The sequence below is a fragment of the Xyrauchen texanus genome, chromosome 31 (assembly GCF_025860055.1).
Source record: "Xyrauchen texanus isolate HMW12.3.18 chromosome 31, RBS_HiC_50CHRs, whole genome shotgun sequence".
Taxonomy (NCBI): domain Eukaryota; kingdom Metazoa; phylum Chordata; class Actinopteri; order Cypriniformes; family Catostomidae; genus Xyrauchen; species Xyrauchen texanus.
In genome coordinates this window covers 24,647,317-24,659,840 of record NC_068306.1, presented here as the reverse complement: position 1 = coordinate 24,659,840, position 12,524 = coordinate 24,647,317, and the positions used below count along the sequence as shown (strand labels likewise).

General features: G+C 37.3%; 1 protein-coding gene across 1 annotated transcript in view; it reads right to left on the bottom strand.

Moving 5' to 3' along the window:
• LOC127625230 (protein turtle homolog B-like) overlaps positions 1-12,196 on the bottom strand; it is a 175,384-nt gene extending 163,188 nt beyond the window's left edge. Inside the window, exon 1 of the mRNA XM_052100389.1 lies at positions 11,914-12,196. Coding sequence (XP_051956349.1) covers positions 11,914-11,977 — 64 coding nt within the window. The 5' untranslated portion in view covers positions 11,978-12,196. The remainder of the gene's footprint in view (positions 1-11,913) is intronic.
• Positions 12,197-12,524: the final 328 nt, after the last annotated feature.

Below are 12,524 nucleotides of genomic sequence, written 5' to 3'. Positions count from 1 at the left end.
ACTACCCATGACTGCCAAAAGATTATCTTTCAGAACAGAGCTTAATTTTTATACATTTTTGGTGGAGAGCAAGTACAAACACCAAATTGACCAATAGGTGAGAATAAATTAGAATAAACTCTGTGAAAGCATGAGAAATTTCTTCAGAAATTGTATAATTCTGATTGTTTGGCAAAATCGTCAATTGATCTTAAATTGGTTTGACAATTTAAAAAAAACTCTTAACTACGTATGGAAAACTTAGTAATTCAAGCATTCTCAGAATATTTAATAGACTATACTGTAATTGCTGGCTGTCAATTTCAGTTACAATTTTGATTTATTTATTTAAAACAATTCTATTAATTGTTTGTCTGTGTATGTGTGTTTTACAAACTTATTTTCATTATATCTGTAAAAAGATGCATCCTCTCTGATCTGGATTTGAACCTAGGTTGCTGAATGTACTGCTAGTAAGCCTAACCACTGGACAGTTTACCAGCTCTATTTGATCCGTCACTTTGTTGATTTTCAGGTTAATCAAGCCATTATTCATTCTAAAGATATAAAGGCAATTGAAAGTATATTATTGACCCACTTCAGCCTATTATAATGTTGCAAATAATATAATTCCACAATTTACTGCTCTGACAAGTGTAATCGCCAGTTTCTATTCAAATCAATGTCTCACGTTAACATAGATAACCATGTTACCGAAACTATTAAAATCGCTCTTAAACTGTGTCAAATTCATTAGAACAGACATCAATGAAACAATGCGGGTTAATAATGTTACCAATTTTTTTTATAATGTGTAAATCGTATTTTCTTTGCTCCTTGCTAATTCACATTGAACGAATCTGCTGAAAAGGCAAGTGAAATTATTCACATGCATGCACACATCTCCAGTTAACATGATCCATATCAGTGGCATTCATTGCCTAGGCATCAACCAATAAAACAAATTAATTGCACCCTCCCCCGCCAAACACTGGTCTTGCTCTTCTCGCATCAGGATTTTACAAGTGCACAAGTCAAGTTTTGCTACAGGTCTTTTGCAAAATTTGGCCAAAGTGAAGGCGTGAAGATTAAAATTTGCAGTGCCAGATTTTAAGTACAAAAGTTAATGTGTAATGCAAGTTTGTGTCTGTAGTTGTATTTATGTGAATGTAATTTTACACATTTGTGACTACTTGTCTGCAATTGTAAATTCAGAACACAACCTTTGAATTATTGTCTGTGAGTGCAGATTGCAACATTCAACTTAAAATCTTTATTTAACAAGTTTTCACATCAGTGATTTAAGTGTAAATTTCAACTTCCGAGAAAAAATATTTATTGTACAAGTTCTCAAATCAAAATATGCAAGCTCTCGAGTTTTGCTACTGATTTACCATCATAAGAAAAGACGCTGACTACTACCCCTTCGATTCTATAACCCAGAGTCACATAGGTTACCTTTCTCATGGTCGCTATATGGTGATTCTGCCTCTCGTTGCATTCACGATTCTCTCGTTCAGCAAGCCACATGATAAGATGTGCTGGCAATCTCAGAAGAGGAGGCAACTGAGATTCGTTCTCTGCCACCTGGATTGAGGCAAGTAACTGTGCCACCACAATTAATTCGAGAGCATTTGGAATTCAGCATGCCAAAATTGAGAAGAAAAGGGGATAAATCCCCCCAAAATTGGGTTTGGGTTTATTTGGAAGGCTGTTTGAAAACAATGTGTATTTTTGCAATTTAATGCGATGGCACTGGTGTTGGAAAAAAAATTACACTTCTGATTTTGAAGTTCCACGATTTTCAAAATGGAATATGCCAGAGAATGTCAAGGGAGGCACAGAGATGACAGACTGACAAATTCAACATGTAAGATAAAAAGATACATAACTACACTAAAAAATGTATTGCGAAGATGAATGCAATTTAATAGCTTAACGGACCATAGTCCAGCTTAATAGATCATAGCTCTATAGCGTTAAATGTTGAGAGCACATGCATATCATGCAAAATCATGCATCCATGTATCGGTTGCACATCTCTCAGCTCGTGCACATATTTCCTTCACTCTCAAAAAGGGCAGTCAAACCCTTCAGAGAAGTGGTGACATAAACTAAAGTTATTCAAATTGTGATACATTTTCCCACATTTTTTTTAACAATGTGTGTGTATTAAAAAATTAAATGCATTCAAATATTCAAATATTAGTGCAGTTGAAGTTAACACATTAACGCAAAGTTTGTTTAACGTAATATGACCCTTTGAATAAACCTAGTTCATGATAAGCTAATCAATAGCGTAAACAGCGCTAATGTCACATGCATTGGCATCGGACATTATGCTGAGACCTGTGCCATGCATTTAATCAATGTAGCACAGTGGTAGAACATGCCCGCAAAGCACAAATAGAGCTCCTAACATTGTAACATAATTGCAGCGGCAAGACAACTGCCATTTGAACACCAGCTTTGCACTGCGTGGCACGGTGCGAGCGCGAGGCAAAAGTTGCGAGGCATGGTGCAAGCGCAAGGCTAAAGTTGTGAGGCTTGGTGCAAGTGCGAGGCAAAAGTTGCAAGGCACAGTACGTAGTGAAAGTGTGAGCACAAGGCGATCGTCTGTGTTTCGCGACTGCAACTGGGTCCTTGAATAACATATAACATGCGAGTAAGGGTAGTCGGTGGAGTTTCTGGAGTCTGGGGAGTTGGTGTCCTATGCAGACTGCATAATATGTGTATAGGGAGCATAATTTGAGTTATGCTTTGTTCAATTCTGATGTTCAACTCTGCTGGTGGGGTAGGTTTTGTGTGGATGACTGAAAAATACATCCAGTGTTGCCAACTATTTTCAATGGAAAGTAGCTAAAGCCTGCTCGAAAAGTAGCTAAATGTCGCCAGATGACATCATGCGTCATTAGCATATTAATGACGTCATCGCGTCGTATTTGCATTCTGCCTAATTTGTCGGTACTGTAGCCTACTTCAGTTTATAATAACGGTTATCTCCCCTAAACCGTGCTCATACTGTTTTTATATAAGTATATAGCCGAATGTCCAGTAAAACCTTCTCAATTACATATTTTCTGTTAGACAACGGAACGGAACGGAACTTAGCTAACGTTACATGTTTATGAGTTTGAAGAAGGTTTATTGTTGTGTTTGGATAAGTAAAATGTATAGAGTCTGTAAATATACGATCTGAAGTCGGAGAGTTCAGAAACCGAACCGAATGAACTAAAACTCTGATTAGTAGTGAATATAAGCGCATGCCAAGAAAAAACGGTCAAATTAAATGTTTTGAATTAAAACAAAGGAGAAGGCAGCTGCTATGTGATCACTGATTGGTTCCTGCTAACACAGCGTGCACATGCGCAGCTCATTCATGTCTATGTCCGCTGGCGTGCAGTCAACGGAATGTGCTGCTCCTCTCAGCCGCTCACTGATCAGAGCAGACGCAGCGGGGAAGTAAGACCTCACGCTTGCAGTACTGGCGATATTTGGAATTTGGAAAGTTGCTAAGGTTTGTCCAAAAAGTCGCTAGATTTGTCGCTAGTCGCTTGTTTGTAAAAATGTCGCTAAAGGGGTCTGAAAAGTCGCTAAAAATAGTGACAAAGTCGCTAAGTTGGCAACAATGAATACATCTGGATGAAGCATATTTTGTCCACTCATGTTTATAAAGATATTGTGATTAATCATGATTAACTACAAAAAAAAATGTGCGATTAATCACGATTAAATGTTTTAATAATTTGACAGCCCAAATAAATAAACAACCTCAAAAACAACTTAAAGGTGACGTAGACCATAAATATCTTCGCATTCTTTCTGTTTGACTGAGTGTAAGCGGTCCGTTGCAGCCAATCAAAACGGCACATTTTCGTGCTTTAATTCTGCTGTTACTGCATCCCCCGAGATTTTGAATGGTTCTGTAATTAATTTGTGTTAGCAGAGTGACAGAAAATATGAACAATCATATGTATTATTGTCACCTTGGGGGTAGGGTATCAGAAATCCAATGAGAAGGGGTTATGCTTAATGTAAATCAGGAATGTTTCCTTCCTGTATCTGTGTTTCCGTCTCTACCTGAACTGGGATATGTCCAGCTACAGGCAGAGCAAGCAGTCTTTATCAGTAGATTCACAGTGAAGAATCAGAATTACATTCTTTTCATCAAATAAATTGACTAATTGACAACCCATCTTGCATTAACAATCAAGCCACAATCCAAATCACTAAGATCACATTTTTCCCCATTCTGATGGTTGATGTGAACATTAACTGAAGCTCCTGACCCATATCTGCATTATTTTATGCACTGCTGCCACACGATTGGCTGATTAGATAATTGCATTGAAGATGATTGTTGGTGCCATATGGGCTGATCTCCTGGGATTTTCACACACAACAGTCTTTAGAAATCACTCTGAATGGTGGCAAAAACAAAAAAAACATCCAGTGAGCGGCAGTTCTGTGGATGGAAAAGACTTGTTGATGAGAGCGGTCAACAGAGAATGGCCAGACTGGTTCGAACTGACAAAGTCTATGGTAACTCAGAAAACCGCTCTGTACAATTGCGGTGAGAAGATTAGCCTCTCAGAATGCTATTCTCAGAATGCTATTCTGAGATGTGGATAGGCACTGTTTTGGCAGCACAATGGAGACCTATACAATATTAGGCAGTCAACACTTGATGTATTGTAACAACCTGGCTCACAACTAATGATAAAAAACACATGAAAATAATTTAGATTGAGACATATTTACTAATCTTGGATTAGATTTCAAACCATATGTGTTTTGGTTTGGGATTGGTAAAATCATATTTCATTTTCCCCTGCTCAAGAGTCAAACTACTAAAAACTAAACAGATTAAAGACAGACAGATAAAAAAAATCTAAAGAAACTGAAAACACATGCCAACATCAAGATATATGTGTTCTTACAGTTGTTAGTTCCAATTTGTTCTGTATAGCTAGCCCAACCAATAACCCCTCACCCAGAATCACTGGAGCCAACATAATGCATTTATCGTCTGCCGCAGCTGTACCCTCTGTGGTTAGCATTCTGCAGCTTGCGACGCAATCAGCACAAGTTAGCTGCTTTTCATTGTTTGATTGTAATGCCTGTGGATGATTTGGCTGGATTATAGCTGACATTATAAATCATAATTGCAAGTCATTGAAAGTATTGGTCAAGTGAGCCAATGAGATGAAATATCCCGGTAACACTTTATTTTACGTAGTCCTTGATACAGAGTAATTACTTAGTTAATTACTTAGTAATAAACGTTGTAATTACATGTACCAAAATGTAATTAACATGTAACTAAGTTATGGTACAGCCTGTACTTACAGATTGTAATTACACACATGTAATAGGCAGCTACTGTTACAAATATGTAACAAGCCGAGTCTGTTACATACGTGTTACAAACTTGGTACACTGTAATTATGTAAGAAAGTACTTAGTACCACACAATGTAACAAGAAGTACTTAAATATATTAGGCTACTAAGGTCTGCAGTTACATATGGCAAATGTGTACGTTTTGTAGCATTACATGTATGTAACATAAAATAAAGTGAATCAAGATTGTACTTAAGTGGACTTCATGTGTATCTACATACCTTATCCATCTTAAATAACCCACTAGTTCACCGCTAAAATACATGTATTAGCTTCTTTATTACATTAAAATTACAGAAAATTACACAGGTATAAGCTACGTAAATAAAGTGTATCAAGACTGTACTTAAGTGGACTTCATGTGTATCTACATACCTTGTCCATATGTACCTTAGTTTGAATTAACTCTCTAGTTCACAGCTTAAATACATGCATTAGCTTCCTAATTACACTGCAACTACAGAATATTACACAGGTATAAGCTACGTAAAATAAAGTGTATCAAGACTGTACTTAAGTGGACTTCATTTCTATCTTACCTTATTCATATGTGCCTTAGTTTGGGTAAACTCACTAGTTCACAGCATAAATACATGCATTAGCTTCTTAATTACATTGCAACTACAGAATATTACACAGGTATAAGCTACGTAAAATAAAGTGTATCAAGACTGTACTTAAGTGGACTTCATGTGTATCTACATACCTTGTCCATATGTACCTTAGTTTGGGTAAACTCACTAGTTCACAGCATAAATACAAGCAGTAGCTTCCCAACTACATTACAATTACAGAATACTGTATTTTAACACTTTATTTTACGTAGCTTATACCTGTGTAATTTTCTGTAATTGTAATGTAATAAAGAAGCTAATGCATGTATTTAAGCTGTGAACTAGTGAGTTAATTCAAACTAAGGTACATATGGACAAGGTATGTAGATACACATGAAGTCCACTTAAGTACAGTCTTGATACACTTTATTTTACGTAGCTTATACCTGTGTAATTTTCTGTAATTTTAATGTAATAAAGAAGCTAATTAGGGCTGGGATAAATGATTATTTTTAAACGATTAATCTAGCGATTATTTTTCCGATGCATCGATTAATCTAACGATTCATTTTTCCAGTCCGATTCGATTTCGATTCGATTATCTACCCATGAATTGACTAATAGCAATTTATACATGTTGATTTACATATCTGAATGAAAAAAACATTAATTCCTTAACATTGCAATATATGTTTATTGCTCTTAAAATTCCAAAATAAAAGACTATACAAGTGCAAAGTAATGCATTCTTAGTCAGAGTTAGCATTCAATAAAACCTTGAAGCCTTGAAAACACATAGGCCTAGCTTACTGAAAAAGTGCATCTTGTAATTCTTCTTTCAGATTAAAATAACAACTTAATGTCTAGCATTCAATAAAAAAATAAAGGTCACCCAAAATACTTGTTTAGAGCAACTGAAAGAATACAGTAACCAATGTAAACTTGAGGGCTTTAAGCTAATACAGAAAGTGCTTTTCCAACAAAAAATAAATAATGAAAATAAACATTCAGAATTCAACATTTATGGGCCTAGCTTACTGAAAAAAAGCATCACATGCAAATAACAACTTACACTTTCCTTTCACCTTAAGAATAGTGTGTGTGTGCGTGCGTGCGTGTGTGCGTGCGCGCGCACGCCGGGTGGCGCCTCTTCAGGTGCTGGTGGTGCTAGAATGGAAGGCCATCTCCATTTTGCAAAGACGACATATCACGGAATTGTTTACTTTTAAATGAAAGAATTCCCATACTTTTGAGGAGCGAGTGCGTGCGCCTTGCACTTCTGATAGTCTGAGGAGCTACTCGTGTTGCTACTACGCTCCGGCGCCGCCATCTTTGTTTTGAGTCTGACGAATCGACGCGCATATTTTGCGTCGAAGTATTTTTTGCGTCGAGGTCATCGCGTTGTCCCAGCCCTAAAGCTAATGCATGTATTTAAGCTGTAAACTAGTGAGTTAATTCAAACTAAGGTACATATGGACAAGGTATGTAGATACACATGAAGTCCACTTAAGTACAGTCTTGATACACTTTATTTACGTAGCTTATACCTGTGTAATTTTCTGTAATTTTAATGTAATAAAGAAGCTAATGCATGTATTTTAGCAGTGAACTAGTGGGTTATTTAAGATGGATAAGGTATGTAGATACACATGAATTGCACTCAAGTACAATCTTGATACACTTTATTTTATGTTACATACATGTAATGCTACAAAACGTACACATTTGCCATGTGTAACTGCAGACCTTAGTAGCCTAATATATTTAAGTACTTCTTGTTACATTGTGTGGTACTAAGTACTTTCTTACATAATTACAGTGTACCAAGTTTGTAACACGTATGTAACAGACTCGGCTTGTTACATATGTGTAACAGTAGCTGCCTATTACATGTGTGATTACAATCTGTAAGTACAGGCTGTACCATAACTTAGTTACATGTTAATTACATTTTGGTACATGTAATTACAACGTTTATTACTAAGTAATTAACTAAGTAATTACTCTGTATCAAGGACTACGTAAAATAAAGTGTTACCAATATCCCCATTTGCAGTCACTTTCTCTGCAATCCCTAGTACCTATGAGACAGAAATTACTACATGAAAGAGACACACTGGGGTTGGGAACTTGGTCATATGACAGGCTGCTTGTTTGCTACATAAACAATTAGATTTTTTCCACAGGGAAAAGGCTAATACACTTATCAGTCTGCTGGATGAGGATCAAGCCATCAAGAGCCTGAGTTTGAAAGAAAAGTGATGAGTATTGGAAAACACATACTATGTTATCCAACACCGCTTAAAATGAGCAGCTGTCAGGTCCCTTACTAGCCCTCCTAATGTATAACAGGTTTCCATAATACAGACTCCAGCTAAATCCAAAGAGCAAGAGCAAGAACTTTCTTTAGCCTCTCCAGATGGCAGTGATACCTGCAATGTCTAAAGAGCAAGAACCCGGTAGCATAATTTCTGCTAGCAGGTGCTAACTGCTAAAACAGATCAACTTCATTTTATATTTCCATATCAACTGAAATCCTAGCACATCCTAGCGCTGTTTCAAAACCAAGTGAGCTGCCTAGTTAAGACGGCAACTGCCTTTTAATTACATCATCCTAATTAAAATAGAACCTCATTAGAGACCAAGGCCAAGTCCACACTTATAATGTTGCTGCTGGCGCTAGCAATGACAGTAAAGTGAAGAACCCATTTGCAATTAATAAATGTGAAATTCAAAAACCCTAACTATAAACATGAAACATAAACATTAACTTCACTATAAACTATGACTAGACATAAACTTTTCTTGACATTAACTTGACATTAACTTGACATTAACTTGACACGTTACCAAACACACACAATACCTCACATTGGACAATGGCAAACATAAGGCTTAAATACATAACATGGGAGAACAAGACAAACAAGTTAACCAATGAAAAGACAGAACTGATCACAAGAAAACAAGACAATAAACCAATGAAAACAAGACACATGAATATGGAGGGAAACAGGAATCACATGACCAGGGAACACATGATATGACACAGGAAATAAACTTTCAAAATAAAGTTCATAAAAAATTTCAAATAAGTTTTAAATAAAAATGTTTTGAAACTGCATTGATTTTGCTCTGTTTACACCTCTCATCCACACTGGAACAGCATTTTCCTCTACAGAAAAAGAAGACTTTCAAAGCCTTCTACACCTTCTAGTACAATTCACTTTGGAAAACTATGCCGTAAGGAAACAGTTGGATTTATTTTTTCCGTTGCATTCTGGGGTTGCCTTCTATATGAAGGATACATGTGATGATGCCCTAAAATTTGGCTAAAGCTAGGTATCTTAGGGGCCATATATATAAATATATTATCATATACTGTATAATATATTTATCTCAAATTCAATTCTACAAGTTCAAGCTCTCGAATTTAGTCAGCAGCATGGCAGACCCGGGTTCACATCCCGCATTAAAAGTAGGAATGTGCGAATCCTGTGCGAAGAGGGAAGAAGCATGCACAGACTGAGGTGAAATGAAAATTTGTATCTGCTCCAGATCTCCTCTTTTTTAATTGTATTTGTATTATTAATTATATTTAAAAATGTGTAACATTAACATGTATATAACATATATATGAGAAAATATAAAACCAAGTGTAAATGTGTAAAAAAAAATTGTTTTAGTTTAATGGGGAAAAATATTAACCAACTTGTAATTCCAGTGTCAACTAGCAGCATCAATACCTTTAGTCGATTAGTCGACTAGTCTCGCACATTTATAATTACAACCAGGAAGTAATCGAGTTTGCATAATAAGTAACAAGTGCGATTAGGAGGTTGCATTTTAACCCCCTAACAATTTTACTCAACTGTTAGTTAGGTTTAGGTGTGGGGGTACAGTTAATATAACATGCATTCCTCTTCACTGTATTACTGTCATAAAACTAGCTTTTGTGCCCATCCATGGACATTTCATTCTGGAAAAAGAGCTCAAACGTGCCCATACACCAAAAAACACTTACCACTTTCGCCACTGGGGGCAGTGTCTCGAATTTAGGTAAGCACAGACTGATTTTATCTAAAGGAAGTTAACCTACTGTTTCCGATTTCGCTGTGAGATCAGTCTGGTTGTGTTGCGTTTCGTTTCGCTGTCTTTTCAGCATCTTGCACAGGAGTCCTGTATTTTTAATACACTGTGTCATGTTTAAGGAATTTTAAAAAACTTTTAAAAATAACTTTTGAAAATGCATCTCGAGATACCTGGGTTCTGTTCCATTCGTTGTTATGCACCTTCTTTTTTTTTTTTTTTTTTTTTAAATGGCTCCATAGAAGGAGGCACAATTAAGCTGCCTACTTTCTGGAAAAGACTTTGCATCATAGGTGAACCAATAACACCTTAAAATGCTGCCAGCTTAGGCAGTACACTAGGTTTTGGAACAGAGCAGCTGTCTGCCTCAATCGGTGAGGACTAACGCCTGGGCATGATAAATTTAAATCCCTGCCAAAATGACATGTAGATTTGGCAACATTCATTTAAAAGGGACAGATGGTCCAGGGTGCATCCTAATATGATGATGGAAGATAGCCTGCTCCTCTGGTTACCTGCTGGAAGGTCACAACAAGTTCATTGCAGTCGGCAACCATTGAGCCTTGAGGGCTTTCCTGGAGAAGTGCATCAGCTCAATGCTGCCTGAAGAGACACTCCACTGCCTCTGTTAAAATAGAGCAACTGTGTATATAAATAGCACCTGTCCAGGTTTGTAGCTGCTGATAGCGGGCCTGTTTGCCAGCTGACAGCTTGAGACGGGAGTGTGAGGGCAGGGAGAGATGCAGTGGGGCTGGGATAGTGCTGCATGGCTTTGACACACAGGAGGGAGACACTGAGCATATGTAGCAAAGTGCACAGTCAGAACAGCAAGGATACAGACTCCACACTGTCACTGAGAGTAGGGGGATGACACCGTTGAAGCTTAGCAAAGGAAAGACGATCAGCTTGTTCTTTTGATACAATACAAATGAGGTGGGAAATAATACCTACAGTGTCATAACAAACCAGGTACGATTCCTCTCTAGATGCAGGTCAGGGCCATTTTTATTATCTGTTTGAACATGCTATGGAAGTTTTCAATGATGAAGCTCAAAAGTGACCCAAGATTAGACGCTCCTTGTTTTACAATCAACAGCCCTCTATGTTGCAAACTCCAGGGCTTTGTGAATACATGAAACGAGCATAAGAAATAAGAAATAAGATACACTACTTTTACCTTGTTATTCAAACTTAGTAGAGTGAAGATAGATATCACATCTTCAATCTCATTTACAGTGATTTGTCTCATAATTAAAATGCTAAAGTCACATTAAAAAGATTCAGAATGGATTTTGAAAATCAAAGAGCACATCAACTAGCATACAGTACAAGGTGAAAATGATAGAAACTCTACTGAGCACTATATATATATATCCCTAGTGACAGCAACTTCATATGTGTAATTAAAGCTTCTGCAGTAAGAGGTTCACCTGATACATGTATGGATGCTCATTCTCAGAGTATAGTTTAAAAGAATGACCTTAGCATGAGGTAGGTGAGCATAAAGTTGCTCATGGGACTGAAGAACATGTTTATATGGAATAGACAGCAACAGAGCACAGTAAAGCAACCCTCAAACCATTCATTAAACACTCACCAGTCCTGCAACCCCCATTAAAACAAGCACTTCCTCATAAATGTCAATTACAAATGACAAAGCAGCTCGACATAATTGTGTTAGGTATGAACAGAAAGTCAAATGCAATATTATAACAAGGAAATATTCACTTGAAACTATTCAACATGATCTTTTTAAGAATTAAATAGTTAAAATAAATAATTGAGAATGACTATCAGTGAAAAATTATTAAATGACTAAAGCAAAGTCAAGAATGTTTACAACAAACTTAAGCAAGAGGCTAAATATAATATATTGCACTTCAACTCACCTTGAGCAGCCGTTCCTCGGGTGCTGAATACACTTGCTATCAAAGTGGCCACATACCAAATCATAGTACTATTGCCAACCAGAGAGAAACCTTATCATATCTCAAAGTGCCCCTTTCAATAAATCATTCCGAGCCAAGCCCCAGGACATTAGACACACTGTCAGCTGCTGATGCCCTTTTATGCATGCCCCGCGCACTTTTCTCCAACGTTTCCCTTCATTCTTTCCCTCCCCTTCTTGCCTTTCGCATCCACTCTCGATGAAACAGAGCACCTGCACCAGCGCGAGGCAGCCAGACGAAGCTTGACAGCACTACCAACGTGAAACCAAGCTGACAATTTAGCTGTCGGCTCCGCCCCCGCTCGAAATTCATTGGTCAGTGGGGGCGGCTTCGAGGCGGGGATTGGTTGCCCCTCTGTCGCTCTCTGCGTAAAAACCAAGAGGTCCGTGTTTCAAGGTGAGTTGGAGCGTGAAGTGGTCGGAACCGCAGTATCATGCGCAAAAGCGAAGTCGTGTTAAGGATCGTTAAACAAAACACGTTACTGCGCTTAAGAGCTAGACCCATCGTAATGAAAAGAACAAAACATATATGATTCGAGACGCGTTTTTAAA